Source organism: Coregonus clupeaformis, chromosome 19 (genome assembly GCF_020615455.1).
Source record: "Coregonus clupeaformis isolate EN_2021a chromosome 19, ASM2061545v1, whole genome shotgun sequence".
NCBI lineage: Eukaryota > Metazoa > Chordata > Actinopteri > Salmoniformes > Salmonidae > Coregonus > Coregonus clupeaformis.
The window spans coordinates 18,768,347-18,785,448 of record NC_059210.1 but is presented as its reverse complement, the minus strand read 5'-3'; the positions used below and the strand labels follow the sequence as shown (position 1 = coordinate 18,785,448).

Below are 17,102 nucleotides of genomic sequence, written 5' to 3'. Positions count from 1 at the left end.
TCCACCACTCCCCAGGTCAGGTGACGGTTTGCTAGGCTGCTTACCAGTCGCCCCTGTGGGGCTACGGGGAGGCTGAGCCAATAGGCCTCGGTGCCGTCCAGCAGGGACTTGTGAAACTGGGTGGTGTCCACGCTCAGGAACGGGGACAGGGTGATGGAAATGTTTAGAAGCTTGATCAGCGAGAGGTCCCTGAAGTCCATGGTCTGTCTCTTGGATGTCCCCCTTTTCCTGCTGGTGAGGTAGTCATGGTCCTGTAGGAAGAGAGAAAGAGATATTGGAGCAGAAGACCAGAAAAGAGACATGCAGGATATTAACTGGGAACTGAAGAAGACCATGTCGTCAAAACATTGTGATCATATCACTTAAGCTTCATTAAAAAATCACGTTTGGGAGCAGCAAAACAGTGAGCCGGCTTTCTTTTCTCTTCATTTTTCTTTATTCTTTGAAAAATATAACCTGATTGAAAACAAGATGCTGCCGCTTTGCTTACTTACAAAGTTTCACTTTTTTATTGAAGTTAACATTTTGGTTCACCTACCTTGGTTTAGGTAGACCTAAACTTCATCACTTCAATAAATACATTTCAAAGTAAGCCATGTACAAGAACAGCTACAGTATCAAAACAAAAACCATTAATGCTGTTGAAACAGAACCAAGAAAGGGACACTGAAGGACACTATTGGTAGAAAATAACAGAAATTCTACTATTCTAAATTCTACTAATTCTACTATTGAGTAAAGTAGCTGACTCATGCGGCCTTTGGACTCTGTGGCTGCTATAACAACTACAGTGAGGGAAAAAAGTATTTGATCCCCTGCTGATTTTGTACATTTGCCCACTGACAAAAAAATGATCAGTCTATAATTTTAATGGTAGGTTTATTTGAACAGTGAGAGACAGAATAACAAATAAATCCAGAAAAATGCATGTCAAGAATGTTATAAATTGATTTGCATTTTAATGAGGGAAATAAGTATTTGACCCCCTCTCAATCAGAAAGATTTCTGGCTCCCAGGTGTCTTTTATACAGGTACCGATCTAAGATTAGGAGCACACTCTTAAAAGGAGTGCTCCTAATCTCAGCTTGTTACCTGTATAAAAGACACCTGTCCACAGAAGCAATCAATCAATCAGATTCCAAACTCTCCACCATGGCCAAGACCAAAGAGCTCCCCAAGGATGACAGGGACAAGATTGTAGACCTACACAAGGCTGGAATGGGCTACAAGACCATCGCCAAGCAGTTTGGTGAGAAGGTGACAACAGTTGGTGCGATTATTCGCAAATGGAAGAAACACAAAATAACTGTCAATCTCCCTCGGCCTGGGGCTCCATGCAAGATCTCACCTCGTGGAGTTGCAATGATCATGAGAATGGTGAGGAATCAGCCCAGAAATACACGGGAGGATCTTGTCAATGATCTCAAGGCAGCTGGGACCATAGTCACCAAGAAAACAATTGGTAACACACTACGCCGTGAAGGACTGAAATCCTGCAGCGCCCGCAAGGTCCCCCTGCTCAAGAAAGCACATATACAGGGCCGTCTGAAGTTTGCCAATGAACATCTGAATGATTCAGAGGAGAACTGGGTGAAAGTGTTGTGGTCAGATGAGACCAAAATCGAGCTCTTTGGCATCAACTCAACTCACCGTGTTTGGAGGAGGAGGAATGCTGCCTATGACCCCAATAACACCATCCCCACCGTCAAACATGGAGGTGGAAACATTATGCTTTGGGGGTGTTTTTCTGCTAAGGGGACAGGACAACTTCACCGCATCAAAGGGACGATGGACAGGGCCATGTACCGTCAAATCTTGGGTGAGAACCTCCTTCCCTCAGCCAGGGCATTGAAATGGGTCGTGGATGGGTATTCCAGCATGACAATGACCCAAAACACACGGCCAAGGCAACAAAGGAGTGGCTCAAGAAGAAGCATATTAAGGTCCTGGAGTGGCCTAGCCAGTCTCCAGACCTTAATCCCATAGAAAATCTGTGGAGGGAGCTGAAGGTTCGAGTTGCCAAACGTCAGCCTCGAAACCTTAATGACTTGGAGAAGATCTGTAAAGTGGAGTGGAACAAAATCCCTCCTGAGATGTGTGCAAACCTGGTGGCCAACTACAAGAAACATCTGACCTCTGTGATTGCCAACAAGGGTTTTGCCACCAAGTACATGTTTTGCAGAGGGGTCAAATACTTATTTCCCTCATTAAAATGCAAATCAATTTATAACATTTTTGATATGCTTTTTTCTGGATTTTTTTGTTGTTATTCTGTCTCTCACTGTTCAAATAAACCTACCATTATAGACTGATCATGTCTTTGTCAGTGGGCAAACATACAAAATCAGCAGGGGATCAAATACTTTTTTCCCTTACTGTAAGTAAACACGTAACTATGGCGATATAACCTCTGCTACGACTGTTTAACATCTAATTTAATCATCTGGTGATTAGACGTGAGAAGAAAAGGGCAAAGGGGATTTCTGCTTATGTAATGGCATAACTAAGAAAGCCTTTTGATACAAGTTGACCTTTTGAGCCTGACCCCATGAGGTCAACCATTACACAGTAATTATTACACTTCAAAGGAAACATAACTTTTATAAATCTTCATAAACCCTTTATGAGGCCTCTTCATAAGCAAATATCATGAAGGGTGGGGAAAGGGTGGTATCGCACTTGACAGAGCAACAGATGTAAGGACTGAGTATATCACCTTAATGTAGCTTATAAATTATTAGAGAAATATCTACCGATATGTAGTGCTTATAAAGACTTTATGAATGCTCTATAAAGTCTTTACAAGTTGTTTTTCATTTAAAGGGAGACAAATAGTCCCTTATAGTATTTATCATACTAGCTAGCTGTAAGTCGCTCTGGTTAAGAGCATGTGCTAAATGACTAAAATGTAAATGTATCATTGAATAATGCTGATCTAACAAAAATGTATGATCCGATTGTATTTTGTTTGGCCAACCATACATTACACAAAGTTTTTTCAGCAATTTACATTTACATTTTAGTCATTTAGCAGACGCTCTTATCCAGAGCGACTTACAGTTAGTGCATACCTATTTTTTTTTATTTTTTATTTTCATACCCCCTGTGGGAAACGAACCCACAACCCAGGCGTTGCAAACGCCATGCTCTATCTACTGTGCTACATCCCTGCCGGCCATTCCCTCCATACCCTGGACGACGCTGGGCCAATTGCGCGCCGCCCCATGGGTCTCCCGGTCGCGGCCGGCTACGACAGAGCCTGGATTCGAACCAGGATCTCTAGTGGCACAGCAATAAAGGCAAAAACCTGGCAGTCCTATTTATATCCCAATTTGCTCTACGCCAAGTTGTTGTTCCAACTCAAGAGCTCGTTGTATAAAGCTAATATGGAAACTAGAAAAAAAAAATAACTTGTGGCTTGACTGATAACTTATGAATACTTATAAAAATATAACAAGAGAGAAGCATAGTCCTTGCAGCAATTCATTGTTGCCGTTCACACTTACGCTACTTTGCCAATCGTGCCAAGGTTTCCATACGCTAACTGTGCCCTTGGATAATTCGACGTTATTAGCAAAGTGAACTGGGTGACCTCAGCAAGCACCCTTTGATCAGACGCTCTTGTTCTTAGTCTCAAAAATATTATCCTTCCCCCGCAATGTCTCTCTCTCTCTCCTCTCTCACCCCCCCTGTGGGAAAGTGACTGTGGAGATGGAATGCAAACCTGGTGTGTTCTGATAGACAGTGAATTTAGAATAACAGTAGGTGAACTGGCGACTCCTCTCCCATGTAGCTGAGGCAGATCACTGCACTAGCTAGGTGTCAGGTTCACCTAAACTAGTTTCTCTTGGCTCCCTGCCCAGCCTCAGTCAAATGTCTCGGCTGTCCGACTATCAGCCGGGGGACATAGGACTATTTTTCTTCTCACAGATGTATTTGTTTGAATGAGATATCAAAGTATTGCAGAGAATCCGGGGGGTAGCCCCGACCGGCATAACCCAACAATTTAGCCGTTACACCAAGATATCAAATACATTTTTATTTGTCACATGCGCCAAATACAACAGGTGTAGACCTTACTGTGAACTGCTTACTTAACCAACAATGCAGTTAAGAAAATAGAGTTAAGAAAATATTTACTAAATAAACTAAAGTTAAAAATAAAAATTATGAGGCTATATACAGGGGGTACCGGTATCGAGTCAATGTGCGGGGGTACAGGTTAGTTGAGGTAATTTGTACATGTAGGTAGGGGTAAAGTGACTATGCATAGATGATAAACAGCGAGTAGCAGCAGTGTAAAACAAAAGGGGGGGTGGGGTCAATGCAAATAGTCCGGGTGGCCATTTGATTAATTGTTCAGCAGTCTTATGACTTGGGGGTAGAAGCTGTTAAGGAGCCTTTTGGACTTAGACTTGGCGCTCCGGTACCGCTTGCCGTGCGGTAGCAGAGAGAACAGTCTATGACTTGGGTTACTGGAGTATTTGACAAAATTTAGGGCCATCCTCTGACACCGCCTAGTATATAGGTCCTGGATGGCAGGAAGCTTGGCCCCAGTGATTTTACATTTACATTTTAGTCATTTAGCAGACGCTCTTATCCAGAGCGACTTACAGTTAGTGAATACATATATATTTTTTTGTTATTTTTTTTTTTTTTTTCATACTGGTCCCCCGTGGGAATCGAACCCACAACCCTGGCGTTGCAAACGCCATGCTCTATCAACTGAGCTACATCCCTGCCGGCCATTCCCTCCCCTACCCTGGGCCAATTGTGCGCCGCCCATGAGTCTCCCGGTCGCGGCCGGCTGCGACAGAGCCTGGATTCAAACCAGGATCTCTAGTGGCACAGCTAGCACTGCGATGCAGTGCCTTAGACCACTGCGCCACTCAGGAGACAGGAGTGATGTACTGGGCTGTACGCACTACCCTCTGTAGTGCCTTACGGTCGGATACCGAGCAGTTGCCATACCAGGCGGTGATGCAACCGGTCAGGATGCTCTCGTTGGTACAATTGTATAACTTTTTGAGGATCTGGGGACCCATGCCAAATCTTTTTAGTCTCCTGAGGGGTAAAAGGCGTTGTCGTGCCCTTTTCATGACTTTCTTGGTGTGTTTGGATCATGATAGTTTGTTGGTGATGTGGACACCAAGGAACTTCAAACTCTCGACCGGCTCCACTACAGCCCCGTCGATGTGAATGGGGCGTGTTCAGCCCTCCTTTTCCTGTAGTCCACGATCATCTCCTTAGTTTGCTCACGTTGAGTGAGATGTTGTTGTCCTGGCACCACATACACACATCCGAACCTCTCAACTTGTTTGTAAGGTGTTGTTGGGCTAATAAAGTTTGCTGCACTACCCCTTCTTTTGAAAACCCTTTTTGGGGGTATCCTCGACTAGGACTCGAACCTGGGTCCAGCGACTGTCAACCAAACACCTTGGAAGGTCAAAATAAAGACGAGAGAAGAGACAAGGGTAACACTTTGTTTTTCAAGCCGCCGCTTACCAGGTAGTTACTTAGAAACTGCTTGTTATAATGGTAACCATTTGGGTTGAATTCTTTGAGGTAACTATCAGAAAGTATCCATTGTTACCACCTAAATACCAGGTAAGTACCAGCTTAAACTGGGCAGTAAAATGAAGTGTTACTGCGACAAGAAAGGAGAAGGAGAAAAGAGAGGAGGAGAGAAGGGACATACCATGTCGGCGAGGAGGGCGGTGGAATGTTCGTTGAGGCTGATGGCCCCCTCCCCCAGCTGGTGTCTCCTCAGACGGTTGGAGAAGGTCCTCAACTCCCTCTCTACCTTCGGCCCTGAGTCCACACTGGCCAGCAGCTTCCAGAAAGGCAACCTGGATGGGGGAGGGATGGACAGACAGATAGGATTCCGTCTAACTTAAGATCCACATGCATAACTCAAGTTTTTGACATCAATGCGTTACACATAAATTATGCGACTGCTGAGTTAAAAGCACAGGCATCTCAAGTTAGGATTCCAACTGAAATGGGAATTTGTGAGGTCTCGTTGGGTTTCAATCATATCTGCGCTAGCCGACACCCGCATAGCTGGTGTTTTGGTAGTGTTGGAAGTGGAACTGTGTTAGAGCTGTCAAATACACAAGCGGCTACCGGTGTTATACCAATCGTAGACATTGCCTGTGGATGCACCTAGTCACATTAGTAGAAATCCCATGCAGCCGTGATACAAGTCTGAACACTCGCATGTGTGATGTAATCTACACCTCAATTAGGCTGATATAAATCATTTTTATTTCATTCAATCATTTTCAATTTGAGTATAATTTTTTCCAGCCTACACTTTCTCGTTCTGAACTTCTAACACGGGTGGAACAGGTGTGGCTTCATGACAATGACCACAAAAGCAGCCGCTCACCGATTTGACAGCTCCCATGGAGTTACACCTACGACACCGCCAAAACACCAGCTATGCGGGTGTCGGGTAGCGCCAGTTAATGCTTGATATGATTGAATATAGGCCTAACACTTGAACAACATGACAATTGCCCTGCAATGGTTACTAAGACCAAACAGTTAGGCTGGTGTCACGGCTATTCCCGCTCCCCCGCTCCGGCGCTTGACGTCGCCGGTTTACTAACCACCGGCCCTGGCAACCCATCATTACGTACACCTGACAAACCTCACTACGCACACCTGCACCCCATCATTAGGCACACCTGGACTTCATTGCTACCCCTTTATCTAGCACTCCCTAGCATTACTCTTCACGCAGCTTTGGTTCTGTGTTCATGTCCAGATGCTTATCTTGTTTTGTATCGCTTTGTTCTTTATTATTAAACTCACCAACTGAACCTGCTTCCTGACTCCCAGCGTCATTGTTACAGAATACTGCCTCTACAAATGGAAGCAGCAGGGAATCAAGACATCTCCCAGATGGTCGGCAAACCGGGACACTTACTTCGCCAACACCACGACCAGCTGGCGCAACTGGGAATGGCTATGGATGAGGTCCTCCGCGTTCTTCAACGTCTCGACATTACCCGAGGGGCATCATCTCCAACGAGCGGAGGATTCTCTACTACAAATCGACCCAGCGAGCCAGCACCCCAGCCCATCCAGCAGTACGCCCAGGTCAGCGATGCCCGCTTGTCCCTCCCGGACAAATACGACGAGACTCCATCCAAATGCTGTGGCTTCCTACTCCAGTGCTCCCTCTATTTCACTCATCAGATGGGAGCCCCCACCACCGAGAGGTCCAAGGTTGCCATGGTTACTTCCCTGCTGACCGGCCGGGCGTTGGAATAGGCTACGGCCGTCTGGGAGAGAGGAGGGGAGGAGCTGGGTTCCTATGAGGGGTTCAATTCTCTGTTCAGAGGAGTCTTCGATCATCCACCGGAGGGCAGAGAGGGGGGTAAGTGCCTACTCCAACTACGTCAGGATGGCCAGACCGCTGCGGAGTACGCCCTCACCTTCCGGACAGTGGCAGCATCCAGCGGATGGAATGAGCTGGCACTCGGCACCCTATTCAGAAGAGGACCGTGCAAAGACACCCTCTCCTTGGACGCACTCATCGCGATGGCCATCCGTCTGGATAACCTTCTTCGGGAGTGTCGGCACCCCCCTCTCTACCTCCTTCGTTGACCGTTCTGAGTCAGAGCCTGAACCCATGGAAGTGGGGGCGACACGCCTCACCACGGCTGAGCGATGCCGTCAGAGACAGCTGGATCTCTGTCTCTATTGCGGTCAAGAGGTGCACCAGCTTCAATGGTGTCCGTTACGTCCCAACCCGGGGTCCACGAGAGCAGAGGGACAACCCCGTGATCAGCTGTCTCCTGGGTTAGGCGTGAGTATTCCATCATCATTACTTTCCGCCAAACCCTTTTTACTATTGATTTCACTAGTTGGCTGTCCCTCATGTATTGTTTCTACAGCTCTAGTGGATTCTGGTGCGGTGGGGAATTTTATTGACCAGGCCCTTGCTTCCTCCCTCAACATCACCTCATACCCACTCCCGTCTCCGTTTCGGTTCAAGCGCTGGATAATGGACCACTGGGATCCGGGACTATCACACACATCACAACACCACTCACCCTCACTGTGGAGTCCATATATCAAGAAAGCCTTCCCTTCCTCATCATCAGTGCACCCGTACACAATATCATCCTTGGCCTCCCATGGCTCCAACGCCATAACCCCACCATCTCATGGTCGAGGATGACAATCACGTACTGGGCACCCGAATGCCGGAGCACCTGCTTTCCCTTCTCCTGTGGTTCCACGTCGGTTGAGAGTCCTGTGGTTGCCGTTCAGCCCAACGTCCCGGAAGTATAGCAAGACCTGCGGGAGTTTTTTTCCAAGACCCGCGCCACCTGTCTCCCTCCTCATCGCCCCTGGGACTGTGCCATCGTTTGCAGGCTCTGTGCCTCCCCGCAGTCGCATCTACCCTCTATTGGTGGCTGAAACCAAGGCTATGGAGGAGTACATCCATGAGGCGCTCCAACAGGGTTTCATCCACACGTCCACCTCCCCTGCATCTGTAGGCTTCTTCTTCATGGCAAAGAAGGATGGAGGGTTACTCCCGTGCATTGATTACAGAGATTTGAATTCCATCACCACTAAATACCGTTACCTTCTCCCATTGGTGCCGGCAGCGATCGAACAGCTCCGCGGGGCCCGGTTCTTTACCAAATTGGACCTGCGGAGTGCCTACAATCACGGTCAGCCTCACTTCCGGGTACCGGCCTCAGTTTAACGGGCATGTTGAGAGGATGAACCAGGAGCTGGGGAGGTTCATGAGGAGTCACTGCCAGGACCGGCAAGGGGAGTGGGCCCGATTCCTTCCCTGGGCGGAGTACGCCCAGAATTCATTGCGTCACTCCTCCACTGGGCTGACTCCCTTCAAGTGTGTGCTGGGTTATCAGCCAGCCCTGGCTCAGTGGACCCCGAGCCAGAACGAAGCTCCTGCGGTGGACGAGTGGTTCAGGTGCGCAGAAGAGGTTTGGAACGATGCCCACGTGAGACTCCAGCGCGCTGTCTGCCGCCAGAAGGAGTAGGCGGAACGCCAACTCAGTGAGGCTTCCGTGTTCCATCCTGGTGATCACATCTGGCTCTCCACCAGGAACCTCCCACTCCGCCTGCCCTGTAAGAAGCTGAGCCCCCGGTTTGTGGGGCCATTCAAGGTCCTCCGGAGGGTCAACGATGTGACAAAGATTACAGCTCTCCACTAACTATTGGATCTCACCTTCGACGTCGTGGGGGTCGGCTCCAGTACCTGGTGGACTGGGAGGGGTACGGTCCAGAGCAGCGGTGTTGGGTTCCGGTGGACGACATTCTAGATCCCAACATCATCCAAGATTTCCTCCTTCGCCATCCGCACCGGCTGGAGCGAAGGGGGGAGGGGTACTGTCACGTCTACTCCCGCACTGGCACTTTATGTTGCCGGTTTATTAACCACCGTTCCTAGCAACCCATCATTATACACACCTGGCAACCGTCATTATGCACACCTGGACTTCATTACTACCCTGATTACTCCCCCTTTATCTAGCACTCCCTCTTCAGGCAGTATTGGTTCTGTGTTCATGTCCAGACGCTTCTCTTGTATTGCTCCATGTTCTTTATTATTAAACTCACCAACTGCACCTGCTTCCTGACTCCCAGCGTCATTGTTACAGCTGGACTGACTTTGTATAGTATGGACTGCAATGGACTGTGCTACACAGCTGGGTGATGAATAGGTAATGATCTCTATCCATAAGTTATAACACATAGCTAGTCCACTATAATCTAAATTAAATGTAATACAATTCAGGAAGACGAAGATGAGGGAGTTGTACCATAAGATGTCCATGTTGGGCAGCACCCTGCTGGGCGGTGAGAGCTGCTGCAGCGCCTCCTGGTGTACAGCCCTGATGTTGCGGCCCACGCACACGGTGTACTGCAGCGGGGTGCGCTCCAGGCTGGAGGGAGAATGCAGGCAGAAATGCCGTCGGCTCTCCATTCCCACCTGAAGAGGAACGTCTGGGGAAACCAGCACAGCTACACCTGGAGGAGAGAGAGAGAGACTCAGGTTAACATCTCTAGCAAATAAATAAGGAATGTCAAACCCTATGTCAAACCAAAGGGGGTTGTAGAGAAAAAGCACTAAAATACAGAGAGAGAGCAAGGGAAAATACATGTGAGGTGCAGAGCCATGCTCTAACATTCCTGGATTTATGCACATGTACAACTCTCCGCCTGAGACCGGGGTTTAATCCCTGTGTCTACCCTTCACTCTGCATCTCCTGCTCACCTGAATCCCCATTAGATTCTCATCTGATGATAGAGAAAGAGAGAGGGAGGATGAGAGCGATCGTTAAAGGGAGTGAAGACTAAATAAGCCACAGCTAAAGTATTTGAAAGTATGTGTTAGATGCAGGTCTGCTGCTGACAATGCTTCTCAAATGGTGCATCGTGGTTAGTTCCTATTGGGTTGTACCTGTTCTGCCTATTCACTTTGTTTTGTTTATCTGATGGGTTACCAGAGAACTGTGAGTCACAAATCACGATGCAGGAACATTTGAGAGTCACATGCTCGGAAATGACAGTCAGATGCCAATGAAATGACATAGCGTGAGAGAGCGAGAGGGGTGACATAATGTGAGAGAGAGAAGCGAAGGGAGAAAGGTGATGTGGCAAGGGTGGGGGTGTGGGGGGTAGAGTCAGCTGATCTCAGTGCATGGTGGTGGGAAAAGCAACTTTAGGATGATATCTAGGGGTTCAATATCAATCATACCCCCATTGGGGTATTCACGCTTGGTCAAATAAACTCAAATACTGGTCTTGTGTACTGTGTAAAAACCTACAACTACTACCAGTCAGACTCCCCTACAGTAGGTGCCCCATCATACATCCTTTCATAGTGCTCAATTCTGTACAACCAACCAACCAACCACAATCTTAAACCCCCTAAGGGTGATGTCCTTGCCTCCACAGACGTCTAAATAGCATAATAAAAAAATCCCCATAAAAATCTGTCAGTTTAAGCTAGAGATCTGTTTTTTTGCATTGGATGAGTCTCAATTCACCGCATCTGCATATGTCGCACTACCGCATCTGCAGTGAAAGGTGACAGAGCTAGAGAGGTGTTTCTCAGACAATGAGACATCCTGAAAATCGGTCGTCTCACAAAATCTTCTGTAGCATCCAAACGGTTTGGCCTACAAACACAGTCTGATCTTTTCCTCTATGGAAAGATTAGACTCTCACGAACACGATGGTGTTCTGCATTTTGCTCTATGACCCCCACAAGCGTCTTGGGACTCGTCTGAAGTCTGGTGCTGACGCAGATGGCGGCCTCGCGACTAGCTCTTAGGAAACTTTGCGGTACTTTGTTTTTTTCTGTATTATTTTTTACATTATTAGCTCAGAAAGTGTTTTGTATCATTACATACAGCCGGGAAAAACTATTGGATATCAGAGCGACGGTAACTCACCAGCATTACGACCAGGAATACAACCTTCCCGAAGCAGATCCTTTGTTTGCTCTCCCCAGGGCAATTGAACTGATTCCAGCGGCTGACCCAAAACATCGCCGGCAGAAGAGAGGTACTCGGAGCAGCCTGCTGGTTCGACTTAGGAGGCGCGCACACCACCCACCGCTTACAAGTATACTACTTGCTAATGTTCAGTCTTTGGATAACAATGTCGACGAGCTCCGGGCAATGATTTCTTTCCAGAGAGACATCAGGGCCTGTAACATAATTAGTTCCACCGACATGGCTCTCTGGGGTTATTCTGTCGAAATCGGTCCAGCCACATGGGTTCTCAGTTCATCGCACAGACATAAATAAATATCTCTCCGGGAAGCAGAAGTGCGGAGGTGTGTGTTTCATGATTAACGACTCATGGTGTAATTGTAGTAACATACAGGAATTCAAGTCCTTTTGTTCACCCGACCTAGAATAATCACAATCAAATGCCGACCGTATTATCTCCCAAGAGAGTTTTCTTTGGTTATAGTCACGGCCGTTTATATCCCCCCTCAAGCCGATACCTGGAAACCATTATATCCTGAGGTTGCATTTATTGTAGCCGGGGATTTTAACAAAGCAAATTTGAGGACTAGGCTGTCGAAGTTCTATCAACATATCGACTGTTGTACTCGGGCTGCTAAACTTCTCGACCATTGCTATTCGAACTTCCGGGATGGTTATAAGGCCCTCCCCCGCCCTCCTTTCTGCAAATCTGACCATGACTCCATTTTGCTCCTCCCTTCCTATAGGCAGAAACTCAAACAGGAAGTACCCGTGCTAAGGACTATTCAACGCTGGTCTGACTAATCAGAATCCACGCTTCAAGATTGTTTTGATCACACGGAATGGGATATGTTCCGGGTAGCTTGCGAAAATAACTTAGACGAATACACTGAAACGGTGACTGAGTTTATCAGGAAGTGTATAGGAGATGTTGTGCCCACTGTGACTATTAAAACCTACCCTAACCAGAACCCGTGGATAGATGGCAGCATTCGTGCAAAACTGAAACGCCATCCCATCTGGTTTGGGCTTAGTGGGACTATCATTTGTTTTTCAACAGGACAATGACTCAACACACCTCCAGGCTGTGTAAGGGCTATTTGACCAAGAAGAACAGTGATGGAGTGCTGCATCAGATGACCTGGCCTCCACAATCCCCCGACCTCAACCCAAATGAGATGGTTTGGGATGAGTCGGACTTGAGAGTGAAGGAAAAGCAGCCAACAAGTGCTCAGTATATGTGGGAACTCCTTCAAGACCGTTGGAAAAGCATTCCAGGTGAAGCTGGTTGAGAGAATGCCAAGAGTGTGCAAAGCTGTCATCAAGGCAAAGGGTGGCTATTTGAAGAATCTCAAATATATTTTGATTTGTTTAACACTTTTTTGGTTACTACATGATTCCATATGTGTTATTTCATAGTTTTGATGTATACAATGTAGAAAATAGTAAAAATAAAGAAAAACCATTTAATGAGTAGGTGTTCTAAAACTTTTTACCTGTAGTGTACATGATGTTTCCTGATCTTTCTTATATCTCTCAGATATAGGACAGACACTTCAGAACAAACTTCCTTGTGATTTTTTTGGGGGACTATCTGTTGTTCCATGTAATGAATCTGTTATTCAATGTGTTTGTGTGGGCTAATAGCATTAAGGCTCCAATTTTTTACAAATCAAAAATATTATTATTTGTTTTTATACTTCTAGGGGTCTTAAATTCAAAATCAAATAGCTAAATGATCCTTGGTATGACACTCCATATAATTAGCTTAGTAGAACCCCCTGGCTTAGACAGGGCTTAAACTCTTATGGGTTTTAAGGGATAGTTAACTTTTGTTGAAGTTAAATCTTATTTCTGAATTAGTGTTATATCCAAACCATTTTGAAGTTGGAAAGCTGTTTATTTTATATCTCGTTTCACGAAGGCAATTCACAAAAATGTTTGCAGAGTGGCTGATTACCTTCGTAATTGTCATGAACAAGCACGAGTGGCACAAGTTCGTGACACAGGTTTAGCAATTTCTTTGTGAAACAAAAACCTGTTGTTCATTGCAAATCGCATCTTGCGTGCAGCAAATTTTGTGAAACGAGCCCCAGAATCTCCTGGCTAGAATTTTTGCTAGTGGAAATGGACTGTATCCTTGCTTGCTTTCCACATACTTTTGAATGCACCGCTAACTGATACAATCCGTTTCCACTAGCATTGCAATATTTTCCATAAATGCTAACCAGGAGATTCTGGACGTTGCTAAAAAACCAGCTAACGAACTTGGTCAGTGAAAACTGCTTTGGATGGAACAACTGCCACCTAGGCAAATAAAAAATAAAAAAAACGTTTCAGCTTTTAAGAATTACCCAACAAAGTACACGTTAACAGACCATATTTCTACACAGCAATATCAAATCTACTTAACTTCGCAATTGTATTCTTGAGCCAGTTAACCTACAGCATATCTTTCTCTACTCCCATATCCTCTCTCTCGCACTCTCTCTCACTCCTGTTTGTATTTATGGTGTTCACAGCCTCCATGTGAAATGATGAGATTATGTGAACCAGATAATTGTGTCCACAGATGTAACTGCCCTGCCAGGAATGCCTCCTGCCTCTCAGGTTACCTCCCTCCTCCTCACCTCACCCCCACCAACCTCCTTTCCACCATCCATGTCTCTACCGGGTATCTCCTATGAAACTGTCCCATGCCCTGCCCTATACACCAGGACAGAATCCTATAGAGTTACCCCTATAAACACTGATCTAAGGTCATTTTTGCATTTCCCCACCATTATGGTTTAAGTTACATGGGAGGGTAGGCTAATCCTAAATCTGTGCCTAACTAAGGTCAATCTGGCCCATGTCCGAGAGTCCGAGAACCCTGAGAACCGAGCTCCTTAAGACTCAAATGTGGGTCTCTCGAGTTTCAATGGCTTTACTGTGATCACGCTGGCAATTGATCACAATAAGATCAGATGAATAGTCTGCTGTAGATGCTGTCCTATATTATGTATGCCAGGTGATCAGAAAAAATTATCTTTAAATCAGACATCAAGGAATTGGGAATACAAGTAGTAGTTCTGATTGTTCATGTGTAAAAACAAGGACTATTCTCTCTAACACAACACACGACTATGCAGATGGGTTTTTCTCTATCTTTATGCATACTCCAATGCTCCAACAACACAATACCTTGACATATATTTTTGCTTCATTCAGAAGATGTTTAGTTCTAATATCAAATTGCCAATAAATACATTCACACTTTTTTCTTCTGTCCAGCACCTCATGAGAAGTGAAACGCCTCTGACCGCAAACATTTTCTCAATGCGGTCCGAAAGCACGGTACAAAATTAGTCAATACATTTTCAATAAAATAACAGTGATGGTGCGAGCATGTGTGTGCAATGGAGAATGTCAAAGGGATAGTGGTAACCCTTCAGCCGCCTTTCCCAAGGTATTAAGTCACCACCCCACTCTTAATTACCAAATACATCGCATTTCTTAAGTTTTAATTGTGGATCAGCATCTAAATATAAAGAGTACCGGCACCCAAAAAGATTATGGATAACTATTTCAGTCCACTTCAAGCACTAACGGTACTCACGTTAACTATACTGTAATTGGGTTCATATTTTAAACTGATACTTAACGTTGCCACGAGCAGCAGGATGAAATGCTGATGTTGCACTTGCAAAAAATATCTGCACATGTGCATGGGTGCGCTTCACACTGTTGCAAAGTGATAGCTGTGGGACCAAAACAGAAGAGAAATTTAGCCTTGTGATTCGTATTCGTCGTTGTTGCAGAAATCAGATGATATTACTGTTTACTTCATGCATCGCTGACTCTACCTTTAAAACAGGTATTATTTAAGTATCAGTACTCAGTAGAAAAGCGGTGCCAATACTCTGTACCATTTAAGACCCACTTCAACCACTTGAAAATAGTTCACCGTTGAAAAGCATGAACTTGAGCCATCGACAACAAACACTGGCAATCCATCAACTTTGCCAATTCCAAAGCCTTCCATAAAAATATAAAAATTAAACATAAAAATTAAACACAGAGAGCATTTTAAGATAAAAGGAAGAGGAAGGGAGAAGATTAAGTGTAAAAATAAGTCACACAAGTGTGTGTGTGATGACTAGAGTGGCATCCACATACAATGCCTTAAGAAAGTATTTATACCATTTGGCTTATTCCACATTTTGTGCCACAGCCTGAATAAAAAATGGATATATATTTTTTTTATATCACCCATCTACACACAATACCTCATAATGACAAAGTGAAAACAATGAAATACAGAAATATCATTTACATAAGTATTCACACCATTGAGTCAATACATGTTAGAATTACCTTTTGTAAGCGATTACAACTGAGTCTTTCTGGTTAAGTCTCTAAGAGCTTTGCACACCTGGATTTTACAATATTTGCACATTATTCTTTTTAAAATTCTCCAAACTCTGTCAAGTTGGTTGTTGGTCATTACTAGACAGCCATTTTCAAGTCTTGCCATTGATTTCCAAGACGATTTAAGTCAAAACTGTAACTAGGCCACTCAGGAACATTCAATGTCATCTTGGTAAGCAACTCCAGTGTATATTTGGCCTTATGTTTTAGATTATTGTCCTGCTGAAAGGAGAATTTGTCTCCCAGTGTCTGTTAGAAATCAAATTGAACCATTTTTATCCTAAAAAAACAATCTAGTCCTTGCCGATGACAAGCATACCCATAACATGATGCCGCCACCACAATGCTCGAAAATATGAAGAGTGGTACTCTGTGGTCCTCTGGTCCTCTGTAGCTCAGCTCAGCTGGTAGAGCACGGCGCTTGTAACGCCAAGATAGTGGGTTCGATCCCCGGGACCACCCATACACAAAAATTTATGCACGCATGACTGTAAGTCGCTTTGGATAAAAGCATCTGCTAAATGGCATATTATTATTATTATTATTACTCAGTGATGTTGGATTTTCCCCAAACATAACGCTTTGTATTCAGGACATAAAGTTCATTTCTTTGACACATTTTTTGCAGTTTTACTTTAGTGCCTTATTGCAAACAGGGTGCATGTTTTGGAATATGTGTATTCTGTAGAGGCTTCCTTCTTATCAATCTGTCATTTAGGTTAGTACTGTGGAGTAACTACAATGTTGTTGATCCATCCTCAGTTTTCTCCTATCACAGCCATTCAACTCTGTAACTGTTTTAAAGTCACCACTGGCCTCATGGTGAAATCACTGACAGGGTTTCCTTCCTCTCCAGCAACTGAGCTAGGAAGGACGCCTGTATCTTTGTAGTGACTGGGTGTAATTAATAATTTCATCATGCTCAAAGGGATATTCAACATCTGCTTTGTTTTACCCATCTACCAATAGGTGCCATTTGCAAGGCATTGGAAAACCTCCCAGGTCTTTGTGGTTGAATCTGTGTTTAAAATGCACTGCTCGACTAAGGGATCTTACAAGTAATTTTATGTGTGGGGTACAGAGAGGAGGTAGTCTTTAAAAAACAAGTTAAACACAGAGTGAGTTCATGCAACTTATTATGTGACTTGTTAAGCACATTTTTACTCCTGAACTTTTTTAGGCTTGGAATAACAAAGGGGC

The 17,102-nt window shown here is 45.1% G+C and overlaps 1 protein-coding gene across 1 annotated transcript in view; it reads right to left on the bottom strand.

Annotated features, from left to right (window-relative positions):
* The window catches only part of si:ch211-236l14.4 (SITS-binding protein), a 78,341-nt gene that overhangs the window by 17,267 nt on the left and 43,972 nt on the right, over positions 1 to 17,102 (bottom strand). The window contains exons 3-5 of the mRNA XM_041836606.2: positions 9,813 to 10,020; positions 5,699 to 5,849; positions 45 to 251 (exon numbers count right to left, since the gene is read on the bottom strand). Coding sequence (XP_041692540.1) covers positions 45 to 251; positions 5,699 to 5,849; positions 9,813 to 10,020 — 566 coding nt within the window. The remainder of the gene's footprint in view (positions 1 to 44; positions 252 to 5,698; positions 5,850 to 9,812; positions 10,021 to 17,102) is intronic.